The 26,446-nt window shown below is 56.0% G+C and overlaps 1 protein-coding gene across 2 annotated transcripts in view; it reads right to left on the bottom strand.

Moving 5' to 3' along the window:
- The window catches only part of KIF25 (kinesin family member 25), a 32,124-nt gene extending 5,966 nt beyond the window's left edge, over positions 1-26,158 (bottom strand). Inside the window, exons 1-8 of one of the 2 annotated variants that reach the window (XM_070377058.1) lie at positions 26,057-26,158; positions 23,307-23,445; positions 22,616-22,722; positions 20,358-20,446; positions 18,659-18,695; positions 11,570-11,637; positions 5,488-5,562; positions 3,028-3,177 (exon numbers count right to left, since the gene is read on the bottom strand). In XM_070377058.1, coding sequence (XP_070233159.1) covers positions 3,028-3,177; positions 5,488-5,562; positions 11,570-11,637; positions 18,659-18,695; positions 20,358-20,446; positions 22,616-22,722; positions 23,307-23,445; positions 26,057-26,113 — 722 coding nt within the window. In that variant the 5' untranslated portion in view covers positions 26,114-26,158. Of the gene's footprint in view, positions 1-3,027; positions 3,178-5,487; positions 5,563-11,569; positions 11,638-18,658; positions 18,696-20,357; positions 20,447-22,615; positions 22,723-23,306; positions 23,446-23,675; positions 23,791-26,056 lie in introns of those variants that run through there. The other variant, XM_070377059.1, reaches the window with a different exon arrangement.
- Between the last annotated feature and the right edge of the window lie 288 nt (positions 26,159-26,446).

Genomic DNA, 26,446 nt, shown 5'->3' with positions numbered 1-26,446 from the left:
CTGAATGCGCTCACATGCACGGTTCATATTCCCTGTGCCTCCAACGGTGACTGTGCATGTTAGTCGCTCAGCTGTGTCTGCCTGTTTGTGACCCCATGGACTGTAGCCTGCCAGGCTCTTCTGTCCATGGGATTCTCCAGGCAAGAATACTAGAGTGGGTTGCCATTCCATTCTGCAGGGGATCTTCCCGACCCTGGGATCGAACCTGTCTCCTTCATTGCAGCCAGATTCTTTGCCACTGAGCCACCAGGGAAGCCCTCGGCGGTGTCTAGCAGGTAGGAAAGTGAAGTGAAAGTCGCTCACTCATGTCCGACTCTTTGTGACCCCGTGGATTATACAGTCCATGGAATTCTCCAGGCCAGAACACTGGAGTGGGTAGCCTTTCCCTTCTCCAGGGGATCTTCCCCACCCAGGGATCGATCCCAGGTCTCCCGCACTGCAGGCAGATTTCTTACCAGCCGAGCCCCCAGGGAAGCCCAGCAGATAGAAAAGCCTTGCAAATGCCTTTGCTGAGAAGGGCAGCTGACCTTAATGTGGAGGGTGTGGAAGGAGGTGGGAGGGGAGGGCGCGGAAGAAAGAAAGAATCCCTCCGGACTTTATTGAAAATACCTGGGACACTTTCCTTTGGTCCCGTCCGCAGTTTTGGATTAGTTATTTTAGGGCAAGAGGTCATATAAACACCCTCTGACGCCTGAGGTCGGGGTGATTTTGTGCTGGGTTTGGCCTCAGGCCCAGACTCACCCGCCAACATGGCTGCACGTGTTCCTTTCCGGGGTTTGTCTACTTCTGATCAGAAATCAAAGAGGTAGAAAACTTCCCTTGTCTGGACCATTAGTCCTATTTTTGCAAGCGATGGCAGTGAGTCCTGGGCAGGGGGCAGGGGGGCGGGCAGTGAGCCATGCCCACGGCCGCCACTCGGAAGAAGAGTCAATGTTGAGCTGGAAGGCTCTGACTCATTTCATTCCCAAGACTCAAAACGTGAGAAACCCGCTCTAGAAGCAGGTGATTTAAATGCTCGTCGATGGGAGGCCACCGTCAGGTGAAGCCGTGTGTCCTGTCTCTGGAGACGCTGACTGTCCAAGCATTGTCCAAACAGCCTCGCTCCGGCGTTTCCAGGGCCCGCCGTCCTGCCCTGGGCCCCAGGCCTCTGCTTGCCACCCTTGGGGATGAGCTCCGAGACTTGTCAAGGGAACACTGCCCACGCTGGACTCGCGGAACGTTGTGTCTGCAAGTCCAGCTTTGGCCTGGACCGGACCCTCAAGCAGGCACGTGGCTCGCACTAGGATTCAGTGAAGGCAAACTCAGGGGAATGCCGTCGGCCCATGTCCCCGCCGGTCAGGGCTTTGCCTGCCCCCTGGGGCCCCTGCTCAAGAGCGTGGCGGGGGCGCGAGGCTCAGAGCGGGCGTCCCTGACTCCCACTGTCCCGGCCCCATTTCTGGCCTGAGGTCATTCGATCACCTCCTCTGTTTCTGGGCCTTGAAGGTAGGCTGGGCAGGGAGGCATTGCCGGTCGATGGTTTGAGGCCTGCCACAGCCACGCTGTCTCCACGGGTCTGGACGGTTGTCTCAGCAGCACAGGTGCAGCCGCTTTAAATGTGGGCGGGGGAGTCGGGGGCTTCTCCCCAGAGACCTCTGGTCCGCACCGCCCTCCCACCCACTCCCCATATCTCCGGGTCCCTCTCCCAGGACGCCCAGGAGAGCCACGTGGTCCTGCCTGGCTCTCACATGGCGACGCCTGGCTTCCAGCCAGCTGCCTGCTGCGGGTCCCCAGGGAGGGACCAGGAGACTCCCCTGGCAGCCCTGAGGCCTCGGTCTCTCGAACTAGTAAGAAACACTTCACGTGGTCTGTGTCCCCAGAAGGAGGCCTTCGCCCTTGAACGGTGAGCCCTGTGTCTGCGAGAGCGGCTCTGCTGTTCACAGATGTCCCGCCCGCGGAGCTCAGGCCTGGCCGTCGCCTGCCCGGGCTGATGAAACAGCATGGGGTCCCCCGAGCTGGCCTGGGTCCCCAGGCTTTCCCATGTGCTCTGACGGTCGCCCGAGCAACACCCTTGAGGGCCGCATCCCATGGATACCTGCAGGACGCTTGTGACGGCTGCGGCTCCCCATTGCTGACAGTCTGACCTGCTAGGAAATGGTCTCATCCTGAAAATCACAAGGGGCAAGTGGAAAACGAGAACGACCAAAAAACTGGGAAATATTTTACCAAGGTTTACTTTCAGAGAGGGTTAGTAGAAGCGAATCAACAAGCGCATCTTTTCTGTGCGCTATAATGAAAGAATGCTGGTTCCAAGAGGCACCAAAACATCTGGCTTTTGTGGGAGTTACGTTTCGCCTGATTTTGAGACACTGGAGGATGCCGCAAGGAGATACGGAGACAAAACCTCAGTTCCAGGGGTCGGGAGCTCAGAGGGCACCCGGCCGCGCGGCTCCCTGCTGCGGGAGACGCCTTCCTCCCGGGACTGACGGCGTCCCTGGAAACTTAGGGCGCATGCGCAGAAGCGAGGCCCGCGGCGCACACGGGGCTCCCGGGGCAGGAGGTCACGACGCGCGGAAGGAGGCGTCCGACACGGTCTCAGCCCCGGAGCCCTGCCCCCTGGGCCCTGCCCCCTGGGCCGCTGGGGCCAGCGTTCCCGGTTTCTCCTCGGAGCAACGGTCGGGGCAACCCCGTGACAGCGCGGAGGATGCGGCTCCGTGACCCCCGGGCCTAATGGGACGGGAGCCTCTCCAGTCGCCCGCGAAGAGGACCCGCGTGTCTGCCTCCCCGGGCGGGGCGGGGCGAGACCCCTCAGCGGCAGAACGGGAGCCCACCTCGGCCCCCCGACGCAAGCAGCTGGCCAGCCGGGGAGCCCTTTGAGAAGCGTTGCCTTACTTGGAACAGTCAGCATTACTGACAGACGTGCCGTAAGGACTCGCAGCGTCTGCGGTGTGATGCCCCGTTCTGACGGGTCCTAAGGCAGGACGGGAGTGGCCTCCCGTCTCAGGCCCGTGTCTGCCGCACCCGCCCTGGTCCTCGCTGCCCGCCCGGTACCTGAAGAGCTCTGCAGCCGCCCTGGGGACGATGCCCGTGTCGCCGCGGGGTTCCGACGGCAGGGCCGGCTCCTCCTGGCAATGCGGGCCCAGCATGGTGAAGCTCTTCCCGCTTCCCGTCTGCCCGTAAGCCATGATGCAGACATTGTACCTGAAATGCAAGCCAGACTTCAGGGCAGAAGGACACGCGGAGGGCCTGGCGCCGCGACCGGACTGAGAAGAGTGTCTGTGTGAGTGATTGCCTCTGAATCCTGCTTCCCGAAAAGCCCGTCCTGCGTTTAACTACACCTGTCTTCGGCATAACCCGCCCCTGTGGCTGTCTGGGTGCACACGGATGGTCATATCCGTGTTCACACACACATGCATCTCGGGACACCTGTGTCTCCTAGGCAGCTCTGCAGTTCCTCACGGGAGACCACGAGGAGACCACAGCCCGCCCGAGGAGTCCTTCCTGAGCCAGGCCCTCCTCCCAAACTCCACTCATTGCAACGTCTGGAGTCACCTGAAATAAGTTCATCTTCATAAAATCAGGCTAACGAGAATGCACACGAAGTTTGCATCTTTGCCTTTGATGTCTTAAACATATTTTCCCCGTTACATTTTAAAAAATAATTTTGCTTGTTTTTGGCCCTGCCGGGTCTGCACTGCTGCTCGGGCTCTTCTCTGGGGGGCTGAGCCGGGGCTCCCTGCTGGGTGCGGAGCGCCGGCTCCTCCTGGAGGCAGCTTCTCGAGCAGCAGAGCTCGGGCTCAGGGCGCATGGCCTTCAGTACTTGTGGCCCTGCGCTTGGTTGCTCCGAGGCTCGTGGGACCTTCCCGGAGCAGGAATTGAGCCTGTGTCCCCTGCATTGGCCTGGGAGGGCCCTGAGCGGAGTTGAGCGGCGGGATCAGAACCTCCGAGTGTGGGGCCTGCCTTTGGGGTCTCCTCCCCCCGGAGGTGGATGGGAGTCTGGGCTCAGCTTCAGCCACTTGCGGGCCAGGGCCCTGCACCTCTGCGGCCACGCGTGTAAAGCTACAGCGCAGACTGACTTCACGTATTCCTCTAGATGCTTCCCCTCTTCTCACGGACCTTCTGGGCTAACAGTACAGGCGGAAGAAAATGTTGAGATCCTTCAGTGGCCCCCGTCCTCTGTGAAGCCACGTTCCCTCAGTTGAAAAGACGATGGGAACCAAATGCGAGGTCGAAAACCCATCACGGGCCTCTCTGCCATCACCCTGCGTTTCTCTTCTCCCAGAGCCGAGAGGACTCCAGGCATTTGTAACAAACCCCCCGGCATCCCACCTCTCACACCTTCCCTGAGAGATGCGCGTGTTTGGGGGTGGGGAGGGGAGTGCCTTTGCTGGGACAGAGGGGCATCTGCAGGGACCTTCCAGACCACTGAGGGATAGAGAGGGGAGACACAGCCCAGGACTCGACATGCGCATCTGCTTCATATTTACAACAGGCAGAGACCATGTTAACCACGATGACATTTTTTATTTCTGGAATCTGCTTACTTGAAAGATGCCTACTTAGGAAAAAAAAAAAGAGAGAGAAAAAGATTCTCCTGTCGTTTCCAACAGAAGAGCTCTTTTTGTCAGATGGACAGAAAAACCCCAGTGCTCCAGCGGGTGGGCCAGGTAGGCGTGAGCAGTGGGCGACACGTGGCTTCTGCGCTGACCTGACTGTTGGGGTCACGGGTCTCCCCACACCCCCTGAGGTCAGAGGCGGCCACACTGTGGCTGGGTCCCACCCTGCCATTACAGTCCCCATTTCACTGGTGCTGGGCAGGCACAGATCTGCCTTCTTCCGGATGCTAGATGTCAACTTCCACATCAACCCCAGATTCCTCAAAATGCCCTGAAGTGGAAAGTCTTGCTCTACTGGGTCTCAGCTAAGCCGACAGAGCTGTGCACGGCACTGCCAAAAGTGACCTTTGTCCCTAGGTCATGGCCACTGCCTTGGGAGCCAGCAGCAGTGTCCACGGGGAGACGCTCCTTCCCACCGGGACAAACCCCTTGATTTGGTGTCAGCCTCCTTAACAGACTTTACAGGAGGGCTGAAATGCACAAAGAATCCTGGAGAGAAGGCAGCTGCCCTCTCAGTCTGAAGACAACACGTGAGACACGTGACTTGAGGGGAGGATCGTCAGTGTTCCTGCCTGGAGGATCCCGTGGACAGAGGAGCCTGGTGGACCACGGGGCACAGGGTCTCAGAGTGGGACCCGACTGAGCGTGTGCGCTCTGCATGCGACGTAACGGGATGATCATCTGGACCCAAAGCACCGTGTTCCTTTAACAGTTACTCCTCCAATCATGTCTCCGCCTCCTCCCAGGAAAGGGCCGTGGGTGCTGGGCCGTGGGTCTGGTCTACACGCGCACAAGATACTCCGACACCAATGCCAGACCCTCATGTAGCAGGGGTGAAATCTGCTGCCGTTGACCTCCCACTGCGATAATCGGCCTTGGAAACGTTTGCACTCACCCATCCAAGAAGGACGTGAGAAGGGGGCACACGTCCTCAAACACCGCTCTCTGAGACTCCGCTGGGCCGTAAACTCTGAGAGGCAAAGGGAACATGGTGCATTATTGGAAGAAAATGTAAGTAAGTAAAGCAAGTGTGAGTCAGTCAGTCACGCGCAACTCTTTACGACCCCACGGACTGTAGCCCACCAGGCTCCTCTGTCTGTGGGATTCTCCAGGCAAGAATACTGGAGTCAGTTGCCATTTCCTTCTCCAGGGATCTTCCCAACCCAGGGGTCGAACCTGGGTCTCCTGCATTGCAGGCGGATTCTTTACCAGCTGAGCCACCAGGGAAGCCCTGAGCTTTACTTTATTATCCAAATACAGAAACCTGAGAAAAACATCCTTGCGTACTTCTCATAGGAATCCCAACACAGTCAATATTCTTTTTTTTTTTCAGCAATAAAAGATTAATTTTATTACTTTTCAAGCTAACAGAGGTTAAAGAAGAATGAGAATTGCTTCCTCTGTTATAAAAATGTAATAAGCATAAGCAAAGTTATAAAGGCTTGCAAAGCAGAAAGAAAAGCAAGCAAGAAAAAAAGGATATCATATAATTATCGCATAACTAAATGAGTTCCACTTAAGTGGGTCCAACAGTAAGGATGTAAAAATCATACTGTGGAAACATTTGATATGTAAAACTTAATTTTTACGTTCACGCTCTTAAAAATGTTTTCCTAGGCCTCAGGTTGGATCAGCTGAACGTTAATACACAAAATGGGACTGGAATGCTGGCTATGACAAGGCAATCCGGTGCGGTTATGTATTTATAAACATGTACGAATAAACCAAAGTAGGAAGTGACTTCCAGAAACCGTGGTTCACTGCACAGCATTGAACACAATGGGAACAGCGCGGGCTGGGAGAGGCAGGGCCGGCGCCCAGAGCTGACGAAGCCACGGTGGGTCGTGCGTGAACCAAACGTGCTTGGCTTTTAAGCTTCGTTTTCTGAAACACGGGTTTTTATTTCGCTGGAACCAAAGCTTTCTCTTCTTTCACTTTCAAACTGTGTCCTAATGCCCAGTGGAGCCAGTTCATCTCTAGAAGCAGGGCTGGTTTTCCACTTCAGGGGCCTTCCTCATAAAACGCTGCTCGCTGAGCGCGAGGACGTTTAGAGCAGTGGACCGTCTGAGCTCTTACTTGTCACCCCAAAATCCCACCAAATAGCAAAAGCAGGAAGAACGGTGAATGCGTCCAGTCTGTGCATCGCCAGCTCCGACAGTCACCCGCCTCCTGACCTCATCTGAACCCCGCCTGGAACCCTCTGCAGCTGACTCAGGTCCAGCTCGTCCATAAGCGCTCCCTGCCTACCTCCGAGGGATGACGACTCTTCAGTAAGTCATCACAGTGTTACCACCGTCACACTTGTAAAAACTAACACTAACTCCTTAATGTCATCCAAGAGGAGGGCAGTATACACATTGCTCCAGTGTTCTGACGGTTTGTTTTTCCCATCGGTTTTTAAGTGTCATTGCAGCTGGTCGCACAGAGTCGGACACGACTGAAGCGACTTAGCAGCAGCAGCAGCAGCAGCAGCTGGCCGAATGTCTTCACAAATGTTCATGGGTGGCAAAGTCCTTCTGAATGGGAAACATTTTAGGCTTCATGCACATCTTATTTAAAGAGACACTGGAGTCCTTCTCACGAAGGAGGAAAGGCCTCTCACAGGCCTGCTGCCTGCTCCGCTACTCAACATAGTACTGAGCCCTGTCAGCTAACTTAGGGACCCTCAGATCGCTGAGCAGAAGGACACGCTGGCTCTGCTCAGAGCCGATTCGGCCAGACATCCCAGCAATCTGAAGCTGAATGATGAGACAGTTACCACATCAACAAGAGGGTTTAGTAAAGTAGCAAGTGGTGCAATTCGTGAGCAAAAACCAACAGCATTCAGGCTTACTAACTAAACGAGCTCCCAGGTATAACGGGAGAAAGATGGTACACGAGATAGGAAAACGAAAATTTAAAAACCCTAGGCAGGAATTTGAAAAGAAATGTCTAAACCCTTTATGAAGAAAACATGAACCACCCCTGAAAGACACGTAATTCCACGTGAATGAGCGAGCAGGCATTCGGCACTGTGTTCTTGGCTATGAAGTCTCACCATGGAGATGTCCCCACCTCACCCAGTTCACTGGGTCCCGTCCCAAGTGGGTCGTGAGATCCGATCCATGTAAGAAATCGGACCGTGCAAGTACCAGAGCCTGTGGGCGTATTCCTGTGTGACCCAGGAGGCTCCCAACTATGATTACGATAAAGGGAGGCAAAGACCTTTTAGGTGGCTGAACGCTATCAGGCGCGAGGAAAAAGATACAAGTGACTGTGAGGGAAATAGAGGCAACTCAATCACAGACAAAAGGTTGATTTCCCTAATATATAAAGTGCCCCTAAAAATAGAGAAGAGCAAATTTAGAATATAATAGAGCATTCCTTAAACTTCTAATCAATTCCTTACATTAGAAATCCTTTCTATACTTTCATGGAAAAACAGCTAGAGATAGGAAGACTTTGCAGAAACACGTCAGAGTCACAGGAAGGACGTTGGACCTGACCTCCAGGGGCACAGAGAGATGCCGTTTCTCCCCACGGCCAGCAGCCAACCTGGGGCCCACACGGGCTGGGGACACGGAAGGTCAGAACGGGGGTGGAGCGGGGGGCGGAACGCAGGCCGGGGTGAGGGGACCCTTCTCTGCTCCTGGCTCCTCCCGGTCAGCTGGCTGTGGAGGCCCAGGGCCTGTGCCTCTGCCCGCCCCGCCCTCCCCTGAGCTGGACGCTGGCCGAAGGGACGGCCTAGCCTCGTCCGCTCCGTGGGTCCCAAATAGCGTCTTGCTCGTAATGGGCTCAGTCGACGCTGGAGCGGCTACACCTAGAAACTACTGCAAATATGTTGGCAGATACATCACAGCATAAAGAGACACACAACAGACAAGCACAGCCAGGAGGCCTCAGCTGCCTGCTGCACAAATTATCCTCAAACAATAAAAGTGACCGATTTTTCCCACTGCATTTTGGGTCAGTTCCTGTCACTTTAAAAATAATACTATTTTCTGTACTCTGGAGAGACCACTTTCTCCCGACCCTGGGTCCACTGACAGTTTCCTGAAAGGCAAGGAGTTGAGTGGGGCTTCCCTGGTCCCGTGGCCAAGACCCTGCATTCCCAGTGCGGGTTCCATCCCGGCTCAGGGAACTAACTCTCACGTGCTGCGTGCCTCAGTGAAGACCACGGATCCCACGTGCTGACTACAGCCCAGCACAGCCAAATAAATAACTGGACGTGACCCTGGAGCCAAAAGCAGCTGCGTCGGTGCCCTCGCAGTGTCCTGGGTCAGAGCCGGGCGGGGCTGTGCGCCTCCCGGTGGCTGATCCCCAGGGCAGCATCGTGCCTGCGTGCTCCCGGGGTCTAAACACCCGAGGAGCCCTGAGCAGACAGCACGGGGACGCCCACCCTGAGGGCCCCTCACCCCCGACCAGACAGCAGGGAGACCACCACCCTGAGGGCCCCTCACCCCTGAGCAGACAGCACGGGGACCACCCTGAGGGCCCCTCACCCCTGAGCAAACAGCACGGGGACCACCCTGAGGGCCGCTCACCCCACCCGAGGGAGACGGGGAGATGCTCCCCTCCCACGTCGTGAGGGCAGACGTTTGCGCTGAGCCCCGTGTCCTCGCCCGTCCAGTGGTGACAGAGATGTGCTAGCATCTCTGTTTACAGTGACAGATCTTTTTGACTCTCCTTCAGGTTCTGCCACATTCGTCTCTTATTCTGAAGCTCTGTCACTTTCAGGGCTGTGAGTCCTCTCAGCGTGGACTCCTTTGTTATTAGGAAATGACCCTCTTGCTCCCGGGTAATATTATTATTTATCTGAAATCAAGCCAAGAGGAAACAGACAGCCTGCTGATGAGGGCGAAAGAGGAGAACGGGAAAGCTGGCTTAAAACTCAACATTCAACAGGCTGAGATCATGGCATCCAGTCCCATCCTTTATGGCAAATAGATGGAGAGACAATGGAAACAGTGAGAGACTTTATTCTCTTGGGCTCCAAAATCACTGTGGACGGTGACTGCAGCCATGATGTCAAAGATGCTCGCTCTTTGGAAGAAAAGCTGTGACCAACCTAGACAGCATATTAAAAAGCAGAGGCATCACTTTGCCGATAAAGGTTCCTATAGTTAAAGCCATGGTTTTTCCAGCTGTCACGTACAGATGTGAGAGTTGGACCATAAAGAAGGCTGAATGCTGAAGAACTGATGCTTTCAGGCTGTGGTGCTGGAGAAGACTCCCAAGAGTCCCTTGGACTGCTAGGAGACCAAACCAGTCAATCCTGAAGGAAATCAGTCCTGAACACTCACTGGAAGGACTGATGCTGAAGCTGAAGCGCCAATACATTGGCCACCTCATGTGAAGAACTGACTTCTTGGAAAAGACCCTGATGCAGGGAAAGACTGAGGGCAGGAGGAGGAGGAGGATGAGAGGGTTGGACGGCACCACCGACTCAGTGCACACGAGTCTGAGCAAGCTCCGGCAGACAGTGAAGGACAGAGGAGCCTGGCGGCTGCAGTCCGTGGGGTCACAAAGAGTCAGACACGACTCAGCAACTGAGCAGCAACAACTTTGATATGAATAGAGTCACTCCAGCATGATTTGTTTTAAATGGTTTGTTTATTTGATTAAATCAGGATCCCCCTATCACAAGTGACAGATAGGTGTGTTAAAGTCTCTCTGAAAAAATGTCTGGTATTTTAAAAGTCCTCCAACAGTGCAGTCTACTTTCTGGGGCCGCAGCCCTGTGCCCGCCGACCAGCGCACTGCGTTGCCGCCTGCCCGGGAGGGCGAGCCCTCACTGGGAAATGCCCCAGCAGCCCCGGCAGACACACCAGCCCCGCCCCCACCAAGTGCTGCCCTGGCGGTAAAGCGTCTGCCCGAAATGCAGGAGACCCGGGTTCAATCCCTGCGTTGGGAAAATCCCCTAGAGAAGGAAATGGCAACTCACTTCAGTATCCTTGCCTGGAGAACCCCATGGACAGAGGAGCCTGGCGGCTACAGTCCGTGGGGTCACAAAGAGTCGCACATGATGGAGCGACTGACATTTTCTCCCCCATCACCTCCCAGCAGCCACTAGAGTTCAGTCTTGTCCAGAACGTCTGTAAAGGAACGAGTCCCAGTGAACCTCTGGGTCTGGCCTCCGCTGCCCACGACGGTGGTCTGTCCTCCCTTTGGGCTGCAGTCCGTCCCTGGGGCCCTCAGGCTCCACCTCCCACCGGCTGAGGACAGCTGGCTTGTCCCCGGTTTTGTCGGTCGTGAGTGAAGCAGCTGTCAACACCCACTGTCACGGTTTGTGCAAACATGAGTGTAAACATTTCCGTGAGTCTTGGGTGAATGCCCGGGAGAGGCTGCTGGGTCCAGTGGTCAGGGGTTTACTGCTCCGCCTGCCATCGCCTTGGGCTGTCAGCGCATTTCCCACGTAACTGGACCTTGAGCCTCCGTCCTTGGAGTGATGTCTGTTTGGGTGTTTTGCCGGCTTGTTCACTGGGCTGTCTGTTCTCTGATTTTCCAGGGTTCTGTGTGTATTCTGGATCCGGTCCTTTGTAAGCTATGTGATTTCCAAATATTTTCTCCAGTGTGTGGCTTGTCCCCTCATCCTCTTAACAGTATCATAAACAAAATAGAAAGTTTAACTTCTGACTCTCTCATGGATCATGCTTTGGGCACGTTTCTGAGAACCCCATCTTCACCCAAGGTCACGAAGGCTTCCTCTATGCACCTTCTAAAGCTGGTGGTTTCAGGCTTGACACTCAGCTTCCACTTTACTTCATTTTTGCCAAAGCTGTGACATCTGCACAAAGACCCTTTCATTTCTGCCCGGGGACGTCCAGTTGTCCCAGCATCACCTGTGGAAAAGACTGACCTTTCTCCACTGAACTGCCTTTGCCCCTTTGCAACCAGTCAAAATGATAGGATGAATTGTGCCTTTTGTTAACCAAACCCTGGTGCAAGGTTTCCATTCGTGTGACTTTGCTCTACCTGTCGTCTCGAAAAGCACTTACCTTTCAAACGTGTATGTCTTATTAATCAAAGCGTGGCCAGGCCGGTTGCACTCCACCAGGACAGTCTCCTAGTAGAAAAGAGTTAAAAAAAAGCAAGCTGTCGTCCCCGAAGGGCTGCATTAATAGTGCTGAGCAGAGGGGGCAGAGCGCGGCCCCTGGGCCAATCGGGCCGATGGCCGCTGCTGTAAACAGGTTCTGCAGGGACACAGCCCGCCCTGTCTGCAGACGGTCTGTGGCTCAGTTTTCCCCCATAGAATGAGTAACTGAGACACAGGCCAAATGGTCCCAAGGACGGTGAGGTTCACTCTGGTTTTTTAGAGGGAAAGCCTGCCAGGCTCTTGATAGAAGCGAGTCAAGTCTACAGAGAGACTCGCACACCACTCCTCCTCTGCCCCGGGCCTGGGCAGCCGGCCCCGGCGGCTCTTTCAAGTGAGGCGGCGTCAGACTTCCCGGGGCCAAAGGAATCTTTCTCAGATATTGTTATAATTCAGTTACGACCGGTGGATTGTTGTTCAAACACATCAACTTTTGATCTGGCTAAACTATTTTCTTACACAACATCCTGTACGGAGAGAAGCCAAGGCGATCTGTGAGCAAGAAAGGAACCTGAGTTTCTCTCGAGCAAAGGAAGGACAAGCCACTGGAGCCGGTTCCACTTCTAAAACAAAACGTGAATCATGCGAACACAACATAGAAAAGGGAAGAATGAAAGCCCCAGAGCTGCAGGGATGCGAGGCCCGGGGGCACCTGAGGTTTCCGTGACAGCAGTCAGAGACGCTAGAGGGGGGCGCGCTCCAAGTCTTACTGACATCGTCTTACCAGTATCACCAACTAACATCAGTGTGCGTGGCGGCCGACTCACGCAGTCGGGTCCGACTCTTTGTGACCCCGTGGACTGCAGCCCGCCAGGCTCCTCCGTCCATGGGATTCTCCCAGCAAGAGTACTGGAGTGGGCTGCCATTCCCTTCTCCAGGGGGTCTTCCCTGACCCAAAGATCAAACCCAAATCTTATGCTTGGCAAGTGGATTCTTTACCAACTGAGCTGCCAGGGAAGTATACACACACGTTAATATTTATTTTAGTAACGCTGGTGTCACACCTATATACGTGTGTGTGTCCGGGCAAGAGTGCTGGAGTGGGTGCCATCGCCTTCTCAATACACATCCAAAATGTGGCCTATTTGGGTTTTTTTGCAGGCCAAAACGGTTTGCCTGTCACCCCGGCCACTGGACCTGGAGTCTGCCCAGCAGCCTGGGCCCCGAGCCCCCGCCCTGCGGCAAGCCTTCATGTTCCTGCTCCCTGACTGTGGGGCTGCTCCTTTAGCACCAGCCAGAATGAATCCCGGTGCCCCAGGAGGTACGGTGCAGGCATGCCCCCCGTCTGAAGACAGGCTGAAGTCTACAAATGCCTCGGGCTTAACCACACAGAATTGTGTGAGAATTGCTAAGGTGTACAGTCTCACCCCAAAGCTCCAGGTCACCATCTGAGGACCATACAAAGCCATGAAGACCACCCCTTCCCCAGGAGGTCCCATGACCCCTCAGGATGCCATCCCTGGGCGTGATCGCTGGATTTAACCAGCATCCGAGAGGCCGCCGAGGGCAGGGCTTCATTTTCGCAGTCGCCGCGTCCGAGTTCTCCCCAGCCTGTCCTACGTTGTCCCCTCACGACACCGCACACCCCGCCTTCTCACAAAGAAGCATCCAGAGTAACCCCTCGTATCCAAATCCTCATGCCCTTGAGCCTTAGACATCCTCTCGAGTCCAGACACCAGGGTTCATCCCCAGAGCTCACTTCACAGTCCCTGCCTTGTGCAATCACAAGGCTCCAAAGGAACAGCATGCTCAGCGTCAGCCATCAGTAATGCTATCTCCCTTACATTCAGCTGCTTCATCATCTATTTCACTTGGATGCAATTCCCTAGGAAGCTTTCAAAGCATATAGGGCGTAAAATTCTTACTCATCAACTCGGTCCTGTAGTCTTAGAGCTAACAGCAAATTTTAATTGTGCTCCCACGTTTTACAGAAAGAAATCTGGGGCTGAGAAGGGTCGCCAGGCACATTCAGGAGGGAAGCCAAGCCTCTGGTTCCCTCGCCGCTTCCCCCCGACCCTGGCCGCTGTCGGGCTGTGTGGGTGGTTTCTAAGCCTTGGACACCTTTCTCTCCAAGGTCAGGGGTCTTCAGTCACGCCCTGGCCCCCCTGCAGCAGGAAGAGTGAGCCCACACTTTCTGGGACGTCACGGCAGATATTGGGGATCCCCACTGCACAGCACACGGCCTCGTGTTTGGGGGTGCTGCTCCTTCCCCTGTGACAGGCCATGAGTCTGCAGACCTGGAGTGACAACCTCTCCCAGGAGGGGACACAGGGTACCTTGACCCCCAAAAGACGGCCTCTGTCACCTCGCCCGTGCCGGGCCCCCTGCACCAACAGTTCCTGCACTCATGTGGCCAAGTCTCAGCAAACCCACGAGGCTAAAATACAGCTGAAGCCAAGTAGCGACTTCCTGGGAGCAAATACAGGCTGGTTGGTACCAGGTGATAGACTCAGAGAAGCTCGGGAATTAGTGAAATAAATACGCAGGCACAGATGCTGAATCACCTTAAATCTCCACGTTCAAAAACAGAGCAACCAGATAGCAAAACCAAAGACCCACAAAACTCACTATAAAAGTGAGAGACAGGCTTCCCTCCAACCTGCAGGCCCCGAGGGGGTGGAGAGGGGTCAGCTGGACGTGAGCCTGGGATAAATCCACGGCAGCAACAGGGTCCTCCCTGAGACTGGACAAGCGGGACCTGAAGCAGCTCCTGGTGGACAGAGATGGACCGGTCGGGCTCCAGGAGGCCAGCAGCGCATGAAAACCCAATGACACGCTTCCCTCCACACGCTCATGACCTCAGCAGGAACTTCACCGGTGGCCTCCGCAGGACGCTGGGAGCTGCCTCTCGGCTTGAGAGCCGATCAGTTACAGGGAAGGAGCAGTGCGTCATCCAGCGTCCCTGGTGGAGGGCACCGCCGGCCGGCCAGGAGTGGGGACAGCGGCTCGGTCAGAGGCTCCAGTGACAGCCCACAGCCCCAACCACCACCTTCTTCATCCCCACGCTGCCGCCCCACCAGAGCCCCACCAGAGCCCCCGTCTCCTGGGATCGAGCTGCCCAGCCAAGCCTGAGGTCCTGACGTCCACTCCTCGGACGTGCAGAAGATACAGCGGTGCGCTGGGCGGCAAGGGCACGCTGTCACGTGGACGGTGGGAGAAGCCCAGGCCCTGGGCCGAGACTGCTGGACAGACCAACGGTCAGGGAGAGGGGGAGACGAGGGAGGAGACTCAAAGGCCAGGCGGCTCGAGGACTCGGCCTGAACGCGGGCGAGACTGAGCCGTGGGGTTAAGGGAGGTGCCTTGGGCAGCAGAGCACAGGGACCGGAACCAGGCGGGCCGGCAGGCGGGTTTGTAGGAGCTGGACCTGCACGCGGCTGGGGAGGCTGCCCTGCCGGAGCCAGCTTCCAGCAAGGCTCGCCTCAGCTCCGCCAGCACTTCCTTTCTTTCGTCCCCCTTGCCTGGAGCAATGCACAATCAGGCCAGCATGTTCATATTATGTTGCTTTGTTTTTAATCTTTCTTACTTGGTCCGAGACACGTGAGATGCTCCCAGGCCAGGGATGAAACCCGTGTCTCCGGTGTTGGCAAGCAAGTTCTTTACCACTGAGCCTCCAGGGAAGCCCTTGCAGTGTGTTACTGCTTAATTGGCTTTTTAAGAGACATTATCCTGTATGTGAAGGGCTTACGAACCCATTTTCATTCCCACGGTGAACCTGGGTTAAGGCCGATATTGGCAAAAAACTGTCTCAGTCTCTGAATACAATCTGCCCAGAAGCAAATCAAGCTAGAAACGCACTTCCACCTCTTCATCCCCTCACGACAAGTATGTTTGGAGAGCTGCCCGAGCCGGAAGCTGAACGGAGCCTCCAGGGAGCAGAAGGGACGCGCGCCTGCCTGTCTGGCAACACAGACGGGCTTCACCACAGAACTGCCTGAAATACCACAAAGAACCTCGAAGAGAAATACAGATGCGGTGAGACTGCAAGGGAGAGCGTCCTCGTGAGGCCGGACAGCAGGAAGGGCCTTCCTGAGGCCGTGATGCTCACACGGTGTGCTGAGGATGTGTAGGGGAGCCAGGTGGGGGTGGGCATCAGGATGGGACGGCATGTGCCAGGCCCTGAGGCGGTGTGGGGTGGGGTTGACGGCCATCGGAGGGACAATGAGAACCCTCTCTGGAGCATTTGTGTTTGAGACGCAAATGGGCCATCTCACGCTCTCCCGGCCAAGCCAGAATCTCTTCCTCCACATCAAATAAGCAAACCAAGCAAGAGACACAATGGGCAGCCCTGGCGACCCAGAGCCGGCACAGAGGCCGACTCCGTCTGGGACGGGCTTTATTTGTAGGCTGAATCCAGAACCCTGCAATGTGGAATCGGATCGCAAATCAAAATCAAGCGCTAAAGGACTTCCCTGGGGGCCAGCAGTGAGCAGTCCGCCTTCCAATTCAGGGCACACGGGCTCGGTCCCTGGTCCGGGGACTAAGACCCCACCTGCTGCAGGGCACGAGCCGCCACAAACACGCAGCTCAGCCGAAAGCAAGAAACGCAGAGCTGCACCACACGCCCACGACAAATGCAAACTCGCGCCGGACTCCTGGGAATAAAAGCACAACGCGGGAGCCCAGAGGGCCAGGGTCACGGGCAGACCACTTGCGTCCTCAGCACCTTCAGTGGCAGGAAGGCCTTTAACAGACGGGTCAAGTGAAGGTGAAGCGTGACTTGGATTCTGCCGGTTTCCTAAAGCACAATCCGAAAGGCCCCAGTGGAAAGAAACTTTATCTCATCTTGATGGGTAAAACATTTTCCTAAACCCTCCAAGTTCCGAGTGTGAAGACTCAGTGGAGTCTGCCAGGACGGGCGGGGACCACGAGGAGGATGAAGATGTAACCAAACCACAGAGGGAGCCCCGTCACTGGGGGCGGGGCTGGGGGGCGGATGTGCCCCCACAGGAAGCTCCCCGCAGGGACCAGATGCCCTCAGAGCTCGGGAGACGTAGGAAAGGCAGTAGCTTAACCACTTAGAAATGGAGGTGGGGGCCGTACGGTCGTCCCGAGGACTCCCTTGACTCAAACTCCTAATGATGAGGATTAGCTGGTCTTCTGCTCAACCCCACGACACTCATACTGAAAGCAGCCTACAAGGCACCAAACAGCAGAAGAAAAGTACTGAAAACAAGGAGTTTAAAATGCTTATTTTATACGGAATTTCATAATCAGCTGCAACAATTTTCATGGTTTCTTTATTTTAAAAAATTAAGCTATCAATCCATTAACTGAAACTACTTTAAAAAGAGTTGCTGAGACTTCCTGTCAGTCCCGGGGGCAGGGTTTGACCCCTGCTCAGGGAACTAAGATCCCAAATGCCTGACTGTGAGGCCAGCAAAAAGAGTATATTTTAAAACAATAAAATAAAATGAAAACAAAAGAGTTGCTCAAGTTTATAATATGTTTTCACAATAAGACTGATTCAGACAACGGGCCTGGCAGACAAGCGCCGAGCCTGAGGGCAGTCAATGCAGCCCAGGACTGGTCACCTTCCAAGAGGCCGCTGTACTCTAAAGGGCCTGGACTTTCACGTTCAATGACAATGGTCAATAACGGAGCTAAAACTGTAGCAATTCATTTTGTGATGGTCATAATACAGCTAGGACATCTTTTAAAACTTTAATTTATGGAGACTTTCAGACACACACAAAATTGGATAGGGCAGGACAGAGGACCCTCACCCAGTATCTTTGGGCTTCCCTGTGGCTCAGACAGTAAAGAACCCGTCTGCAATGCAGGAGACCGGGTCCAACCCCTGGGTCGGGAAGATCCCCTGGAGAAGGGAATGGCTACCCACTCCTGTACTCTCGCCTGGAAAGTTCCATGGATAGGCTACAGTCCACGGGGTCGCAAAAGAGTCAGACACGACTGATATTTTTCACCTCCAGGATGCGTTCACTAGAATCTCCAGTGAAGAACTTTCCCTCCTCAGTGATGCGTTTGCCCTGAAACGAGTTCATCAGGAAGGGCCACAGAAGGTCTCCTTCTTTCTTTATCACGTCTCAGAGTAAAGGACCCACATGCCAGTGCTCTCCCAAGCTGGTCAACGAGATCTAAAAATAGTAATAGCTGTGAACTGAAGGTTTTCGTAAGAGCATGTTATTTTGGTCTGCGTCATTCACCCCCTAAGCTCCACTGTTCCGTCTGACACCCGTGGGTGCTCTGTTAAATAGGCTCTGAGTCCTCCAGCAGGAAGTCCTGACCCTTCCCCTTCCCCTGTCCCAGGCTCGTCAGGACCTGTGACCCATGACCCCTTAAGGAACCCCACCGCCCTGCACCCACTGCTGCTTCTGGCCTTTTCAACAGATAAATGTGAGCAAAGAAAGTGAAGTGAGAGTCACTCAGTCATGTCCCACTCTTTGCGACCCCATGGCCTACACCATCCATGGAATTCTCCAGGCCAGGATACTGGAGTGGGTAGCCTTTCCCTTCTGCAGGGGATCTTCCCAAACCAGGGATCAAACCCAGGTCTCCCGCATTGCAGGTGGATTATTTACCAGCTGAGCCACCAGGGAAGCTCAAATATGAGGAAAATTGGGCTTTAAAGGGAAAAGACAATTATGAGTTCATAACAGAAGTGTCTGTTTTAAATTTACATGACTAAGTTCATTCTTAACTATTCGTTTTATACTTGCACTTCTTTCCTGCAAATGTTAGGACTCACTCATGTGCATGGATTGACGTGGGGGCTGGAGAATTAATGAAAGGGGTGTGGCTTCCCTCCCTTAGAGCTACAGGCGAACAGCCTTATGGGCTCACATGGGACAGGCACCCAACGCCTCACGAATTCCACGTCTGATAGAAATCAAGAAACAGAAACATTAACTAAGAAAGCATCAATAAAGGAAGAGGTGCTTCCTATTCACTCAGCCTCCGAATCACTCAGCGGTGGCATATTTGAACCGTCAGACGGAACGCTCCCAGATATAAAGTGTAAGGAAAATTCACTCACGTCATCGACTGCGTGGACCACTCCTCCGGACACGGAGCTGAGGGATAAACAGCATGGAAGACACGCGTTACGATGGAGCTCCTGCCGCCCCCGTATCCCAGACTTCGGGCTCGCTTCCGGCTCCCCCGTCTCGGTCCCTGGCGTCCTGCGTCTGGGTCTCGACTTCTCTGTCCTTCCCTCCGCTCCCGCTCCCCTCCCCTTATCTTGGCGCATTTTCCCCACACACCTCCGCTCTGTTGGGTACTTTTGCATTCTCTAGCTGTGCTGTGGGACACGTACGTCTACATGTAAACGCCTCCTACACAGACAGCCCGAGTGGGGAGCTTGGGGTGACCGACACAAAGAAAGGCCTGCCGAGGTCTCTGCCCGCAGGAGCCCCAGTTCGCAACCGCAAACCCAGAGAGAGGCGACACGCGCCAGCGCTGGAAGTGAGTAACCGCAAATGACAGGAGAACGTGAAACCCAGTTCACGACGCCTCTCGGGAAGCTTCACCACGCTGAACAGCCCAGGGCGGTGCTGTCTGACAGACTTCTGTGATGATGAGCCGTCCAGCGGCGCACCTGAGACGTGGCCGGAGCAGCTGAGAAGCTACGCGTCCAGATTACTTAACTTTAATTCATTTAGTCACAGACCACCTGAGGCAGGGAGTGACCCCGTCAGGCAGCACAGAAGCAGATTAGTAATGCGACGGGGCCATCCGCAAACAGCACCCAGAGCACATTCACGGAGACGCCACGTTTCGGGACCGCTGGCTGCTGGACCGCGCTGCAGAGTTAGACACTCCACCACTTGTTTCACACGCAGGACTGACCGAGGGCTTCCTAAAGGCCCTCCAAGGCCAAGCGCTGCACTGTAGCTCGTGCAGAGAGCAGAGCGGACGGGCCTTCACAGAAGAAGGACGTGCGGGCGGGGCACCGGGAGGGCCTCGGTGAGTGCAGTCACAGGGGCGGGTGTGAGCGGCCACCGCGAGCCCTCGGGCGGGCCTGGCCCGACCCGGCAGGGCAGAGGACGCTGTGGGCTGAGTGGGACGCGGGCCGGGGAGGCCCAGAGTCAGGAGCTGCTCCGACGGGCCGCCCTGTGGAGACGTCCACCGGGCATGTGTTTCATCGGAGAAAGAAGGGAAAGTCAGGGTTATGATTTTCAAGGAAACGAACTTCAGGTAACTTGATGTCACCCGTCACCACGGACACTTTCTCTCAGTCGGGAGCTGAGTAGTGACCACCCCTGATCTCTGAGGGGCTCTGGGGGCAATCAGAGGGCAGGGACCAGCAAGAGCAGCCTGCACCACTAAAGGCTGCCCGAGCGCCTGGGCAGCAGGGCCCCTACGAACCCCTCTCTTTCTTGCTCAGATGTTTTGGCCGCGTTCAGGCACATTCCAGAGAGACTGGCAGCCACTCACTCACTCTTAGCAAGTCAGCTCCATCCAGAAAAGGGCCTCATCCAGAGACCAGAACATAGGAGGCAGGTGCCGCTTCTGTGCTCTGTCCCTAAACACACACATGTGTGTGCACACAACACACAACACACATGTGTGCACACAACACACATGTGCAGACAACACGCAACACACGTGTGCACACAACACACCACACACGTGTGCACACAATGCACACGCACACAACATACACACGTGTATGTTCACACACACAAATACACGTGTGTGCACATGTACGCACACAGAGTGAGGAAGCAGGTTACCTGTCTGGTGAGACCGGCTCCTGAGCCTCGTCATCAAAGGGCAGCAGAGGGCGGATCCGACAGTGGACTCTGATGTTGCCCTTCAGCTCCTGAAGCAGCAGGTTTCCTGTGAGCCTGGGAGCGCGTGGAACCCAGGGACCATTTCCTCGAAGAGCGTCTGCTAAGGACTTTCCCGAGACGTGAGCGCTGGACTTTCCCACAAGCCTCAACGAGTGAGAAAACCCCGCGGAGCAGGGAGTGTCTGTGTCACCTCAAATGACACAGACGTTTTTAAAAATTCACTCTTACATTTGCTCACGTGGCAGATGATTACCATGGGGCTGTGCACATCGAGAGGCTGCCGTGTAACCGCGCCCCGGGCTAATCTCTCAGGGATTCGAAAAGGCTTCTGAGCGGCTTGTCACCCAGACCCTCCCAGGGGTAGATGTGAGGAGACGATGCAGAAACAGAGACGAAGAATAAGCCCCTGAACCTCCACCAGCACAGCCCGGGAGCCACAGCTGCCTGCACCGGGACTCACAGAGTTGAGGCACCCGCTATCTTAGGAATTCACAGCAGGAGCGTGTTGAGTTTAGCCCCGTGGACATGGCCACGTTTCCACAGGGCTGTGCCTGGGTCCCTCCAACAGGGAGCTCCTGTCTCCTGGGTGAGCTCTGAGTCACCACTACACGCTTCTACTGGAGCCTTTGACCCGCGGCCCTTTGACAGCTTTGGGGCCACACTGAAGGGCCCTTCCTGGAGCCTCTGACCCTCGGCCCTTTGACAGCTTTGGGGCCACACTGAAGGGGCCCTTCCTGGAGCCTCTGACCCGCGGCCCTTTGACAGCTTTGGGGCCACACTGAAGGGGCCCTTCCTCTCCCAGCTTGTTGGAAGTCCTGCTCCTGCCTCCCCTGGAAACCTCCCTGCCTGCTCACCCTGCCAGCCCTCGCTTCTCCAGGGCATGTCCACCGTCCTCCTGACACGGCTGAGATCAACCCAGCCCTTCCGCGTCCTTCCTGAAGCGTCGTGTCGGGGACAAGAAGCACGTCTCTAGGCAGAGGGAGCCCCCTCCTTCTCGGAGGGGGCTTCTGTCTACACCACTGGGTAAACCAATAGCTTCCTTGGCAGCCATGGACACGAATGGCCAGCCCCCACCAGGACTCCACGGACACCCCGTGCCTTGGTGCCCAGGGGACTCTGGAGCCATCAGCTCCTCCTCCTCAGCTCCTCAGCCTTTGGAGACAGTCCCAGAAAGCAGGAGAAATAGCTGCAGGCTTGCCAGATGCCCACAAACATCCCAGGCCAGAAATCCGGATGCGGGGAAGAAGCCGCGGCTTCTCAGGGAGCTGTGCGGACCCTTGGGACCCAAGAGGCCTGGGGAGAGGTGGCCGCTGGACGAGGTGGGGGATGCCCGGAGGCGGCGGCTGAAGGGAGACCACCAGTCATCCGGGGGTTATCACAGCTGCGAGTGACAGGCGCGACCTCCCAGGACAGGTGGGCAGCCAGAGGCAGGTCAGAGGAGCCTGGAGGCCAAGAGACAGCGACCCCGGGGGACTTGTCACCCGAGCTTGGGCTGCAGGTCGGCCAGAGGGCCCACGAGTAGCCACAGTAACGGCGGCTCAGAGGGTGGGGGGACGCCGGCTCTAACTGCTGGTCTGCCTAGAAACGGACCTCGGCCCAGCCAGGTGGTGCTGGCGCTGGCGGGGCCACACCCGTCCCCACACAAGTGCCCGGTGTTCCGGGGACAGGCCAGGTGCAGCCTGCTGAAATATCTTGCTGTTCAACCTGTCTGCGATCAATTCCTTCCAAACTGGTATCTTCAAAGTCATCAATCTGCCTGCTTATTTCTATCGTCACATGTAATTAGGGCCCAAAGAGTCCGGGTCTGGACGGAGGCTGGAGCACATCCCCAGGCCTTGCCCAGCTGTCACCTCTGCACAGACACTGGCTGGGTGGACAAGAACTGGCGAGGAGGCAGGGCCTGCCCCCTGTGCCCGCGAGTGTCTCAGAGGCGGCTCAGGCTTTACTGGGCTCCTGTCCTGCTTGGGGGTCTCCGCCTCTGCAAACTGCTTCCCCATCCACGCCCGCCGGCCCGCCCGAAGGCCCCCCAGGTGCTGGGTGGTCAACTCCCACCACCGCATCGCCCAGCCTGGCCTGGGGGCCCAGCCCTGCCCCCGACAGAGCAGCCAGAGGACTGGGGAGGCGGCGGCCCCTGCGGGGGGACAGGGACCCCCACCCACACTGCCGCCGTTGTCAGGGTCGGGCGGAGGGTCACCCACCGCCAGGGCGTCCTGCAGCCGCCGCCGCTCCCGCAGCTCCTGCTGCCAGCGCTCTGTCACATCCCTCAGGGACTGCTCCAGACGCCCCGCCTCCGCCGAATAGGCCGCTGCAGGCAAGGTCACCCCGTCGGAGCAGCTCCCGAGGGCCCGGCCCCTTCCACCAGCCCTGGGTCCAGTGCGCTGCGGGCTGGGCCCTTGGCAGCCAGGGCACCAAAATACAGCCTGTGCCAGCCTCAGGGAAGGCCCTGGGTCTCAGGACAGCGGCCATGGACGCTCATCTCCATCCTGATGGCCTGTACCATGGTCTGGACAAGGGTGGGGGGCACAGGGTGGGTTCCTGGGGTGCCATGGTGGGGCAGGGGGCACTATGTGGGTTCCTGGGGTGCCATGGTGGGGTGGGGGGTACTAGTGGGTTCCTGGGCACCATGGTGGGGTGGGGGGGGTACTAGGTGGGTTCCTGGGGCACCATGGTGGGGTGGGGGGTACTAGTGGGTTCCTGGGGCACCATGGTGGGGGCCCTTACACAGAGGGCCCTGTTCAGCCACAGGTTAAGGTCAAGAGGTCAAGCGGTCACCCAGAGAGCAGGGACTCGGCCCTGCCCGTGAGCTGTCAGGCCCCCAGCACTGAGGGGGCTGGATGCCCAGGCCCCAGGCGGGCTGCTCGCGGCATCTTCGGTCGGGGTCTGTCTTACCCAGCAGAGCCTCGCAGTGGAGCTGGGCCGTCTGGACGGCCTGAACTATCTCAGAAAGACAGTCCCGATACTCCTCCTGGTAACTCTGGAGAAGACCCCGAGAAGAGGACCGAAGCGCCTCCATCTCTCGTTTCAGCTTCTGCAAAACAAGGACCCACACGACTAACATGATGGGCATGGCTGCTGCTCATCACAGCGCACTCACCGGACTTCCACAGGGTGAGGACACAGCCCGCCCCGGCACAAGGCACAACCACACACGGTCGATCAGACCCAGATCTGGTCAGGCCGTTGTCCTCAACCCAGACCCAGGCACGCTCGCCAGGCACACAGACACGCCCTGGCTCCCTCCCAGCACTGAGCCCAGACCTGGGGTCTGCACTTCACAAAGCAGCCTGGGTGGCTTTACACACTTGTGCAGCTGAAGTGCTTAAGAAAATCAGGTCTTTCACCAGCTTCCGTAGGAAGCGCAGCCCATGGCCCAGTGGAGAGTTCGACTGTAACGATTTTCCGCCTGCTGTTTACTTCCTGCGACAGGGGGCTCCCCTCCCGGGAACAAAGCTCTAATCTACTCCCCAGGCGTGAGAACAATGCCCGCCTGGGTTATAAACGTGCACAGCGGAATTCCAGGCACACAAACACTGGATTCCAGAGCCCCGGGAACAATGCGACAGCCCAGCTGAACAGCACTGAAATAACTTGGAGGTATGCTGGCGCGAAGACCGGTCCATGAAGTGAAAGGACGGAGGTGCTGCCCTTTAATACCAAACGCTTAACTCATGGACCCCTACCTGGGCTGAAACACACGTTCTTGGTCCCTTTCCTAAGTCTTTCTGGCTATAAAGTGGGGACCGTTTCAGTGTGTTTAGGAAACATTTTCATAAAACATCAAAACTAAATTGAATTAAATTATTTTCACTTTGTGGAACGCAGATAAAGTTATATACTTCACTGAAGGATGGATTAATTTTACCCAGTTGGAAGAGAATGAAGAATTAATTCCATACAAACCCATTCTAAATAAACTAATGCAGCTCATGCTGGGGGCGGGGCGGGGAACCACCCCAGGGCAAACTAACCCTATTAACAGATGGTGCTTCTATTGCTGCAATGATGATCTTTTTTCCTTCTAATCTTTACCCAGGTCACACTGTTTGTAACAAAAGGGGAACAGCGCTCGAAAGGCACCCACCCTGGAGAATCGCCGGCAGACTGTGTGCCTCGCCCCCCGCTCCTGCCAGGAGCCGCAGTGCTTTAAAGGAGGTGCTCTCTTGGATAATCTGCTGTGCTGCTGCTAACTTGCTTCAGTCGTGTCCGACTCTGTGCAACCCCATAGACGGTAGCCCACCAGGCTTCCCTGTCCCTGGGATTCTCCAGGCAAGAACACTGGAGTGGGTTGCCATTTCTTCTCCAATGCATGAAAGTGAAAACTGAAAGTGAAGTCGCTCAGTCGTGTCCGACTCTTAGCGACCCCATGGACTGCAGCCTACCAGGCTCCTCCATCCGTGGGATTTTCCAGGCAAGAGGACTGGAGTGGGGTGCCATTGCTGTACAAACACCATTTAATGAGATGTGTACGAGCCAGTTTTCTAACATTTGACGCGAAGCGTGGGTGAGAGCAACTGTGACGTATGAAATTCCACAACCAGGAGCATGCAGCACTTCGCCTTGCGGCCAAGACGCGTTTCCTTCCTGTCTCTGCATGAGGCCTCAATCGGACTCTGAGGTTTAGCCTTCTCTTTAGTTTCGGAAAGCAGAATGCCCACGGTGAACTGCGTCTACTACTGATTATAAAAATGGGAATCATTTTGTCGTTTAATAAACAAGACCACGCAGTCGCCTCTAATGGAAAGTCCACACGTAACACCCTGTGGGGCTTTGCTTCCTGAAACGAAGGCTGCTTGTGATTCCATGAGAGTGGATCGTCAGGCTTCCCTGGTGGCTCAGTGGTGGAGACTCCACCTGCCAGTGCAGGAGACAAGGGTTCGATGCCTGCCCGGGGAGGATCCCACATGCCGCAGGGCAGCAATGTCCGTGAGCCACAACTGCTGAGGCTGTGCTCGAGAGTCTGGGAACTGCTACCGCTGAGCCCCTGAGCCCAGCTCCTGGGGCTGGTGCGCCCTGGAGCATGTGTCCACAGCAGGAGAAGCTGCTGCAACGAGGAGCCCGAGCACTGCAACATGGACTCCGGCCTGAGCTGCTGGTGGGGAGGCCAGAGGCTCCCATGGTCTCTGGTGGGGGAGGGCCCACTTGCCACAACTGGAGAAAAGGCCGAACAGCAACAAAGACCCAGCACAGACAAAAATAAACAAGGAAGTTATTTTAAAAGAGCAGATCCACCGTGATAAACCACAATGGAAAAGAATATTTAGAAACCCGAACGTGCGAATGTGAGTGAATCACTTCTCTGTACAGCAGAGACTAACGCGACATTGTCAGTCAACTAAACTCCCATAACACAAACGCCGCCACGGCTGCTGCTGCTGCGTCGCTTCAGTCGTGTCCGACTCTGTGTGACCCCATAGACGGCAGCCCAGCAGGCTTCCCCGTCCCTGGGATTCTCCAGGCAAGAACGCTGGAGTGGGCTGCCATTTCCTCCTCCAGTGCATGAAAGTGAAAAGTGAAAGTGAAAGCAGAGCACATCTATCTTGACCCGCACGACTCACACAATTCCCCAGAAAATAACCACTCTCTCGACTGAACACAAACGCTCCTCCCGCGAGTGAAGACGGACCCCAGGGAGTCCTCACCTGGGCAGCGAGGCAGAGCCGGGTCAGGGCGGAGAGAGAGTGTCCTCGCCAGGGCATCTGCTCCCTGAGAAGTGCGTGTGTCTCTGCCCTGCGGTCCCTTCCGGTCACTTCCCAGGACTGTGGCCCAGAAGAGAGGAAAAGACAACTTAGAGCATTGGGACAGACACAGGGGCCTTTTCTCTGACGGAGACACTTCCTGATTGTCCGCAGGATGCCAATCTGCCCACCAGGAGCCACTGCCCAGGCCACAGGCAAGCTCAGGGGCCACAGGGCATCAGTTTAGTCGCTCAGTCGTGTCCGACTCTTTGTGATCCCATGGACTGCAGCACGCCAGGCTTCCCTGTCCATCACTAACTCCCAGAGTTTATTCAAACTCATGTCCATTGAGTC

This window comes from Bos mutus, chromosome 9 (genome assembly GCF_027580195.1).
Source record: "Bos mutus isolate GX-2022 chromosome 9, NWIPB_WYAK_1.1, whole genome shotgun sequence".
NCBI classification, from domain to species: Eukaryota; Metazoa; Chordata; class Mammalia; order Artiodactyla; family Bovidae; genus Bos; species Bos mutus.
This window is presented reverse-complemented; position numbering and strand designations above follow the sequence as displayed.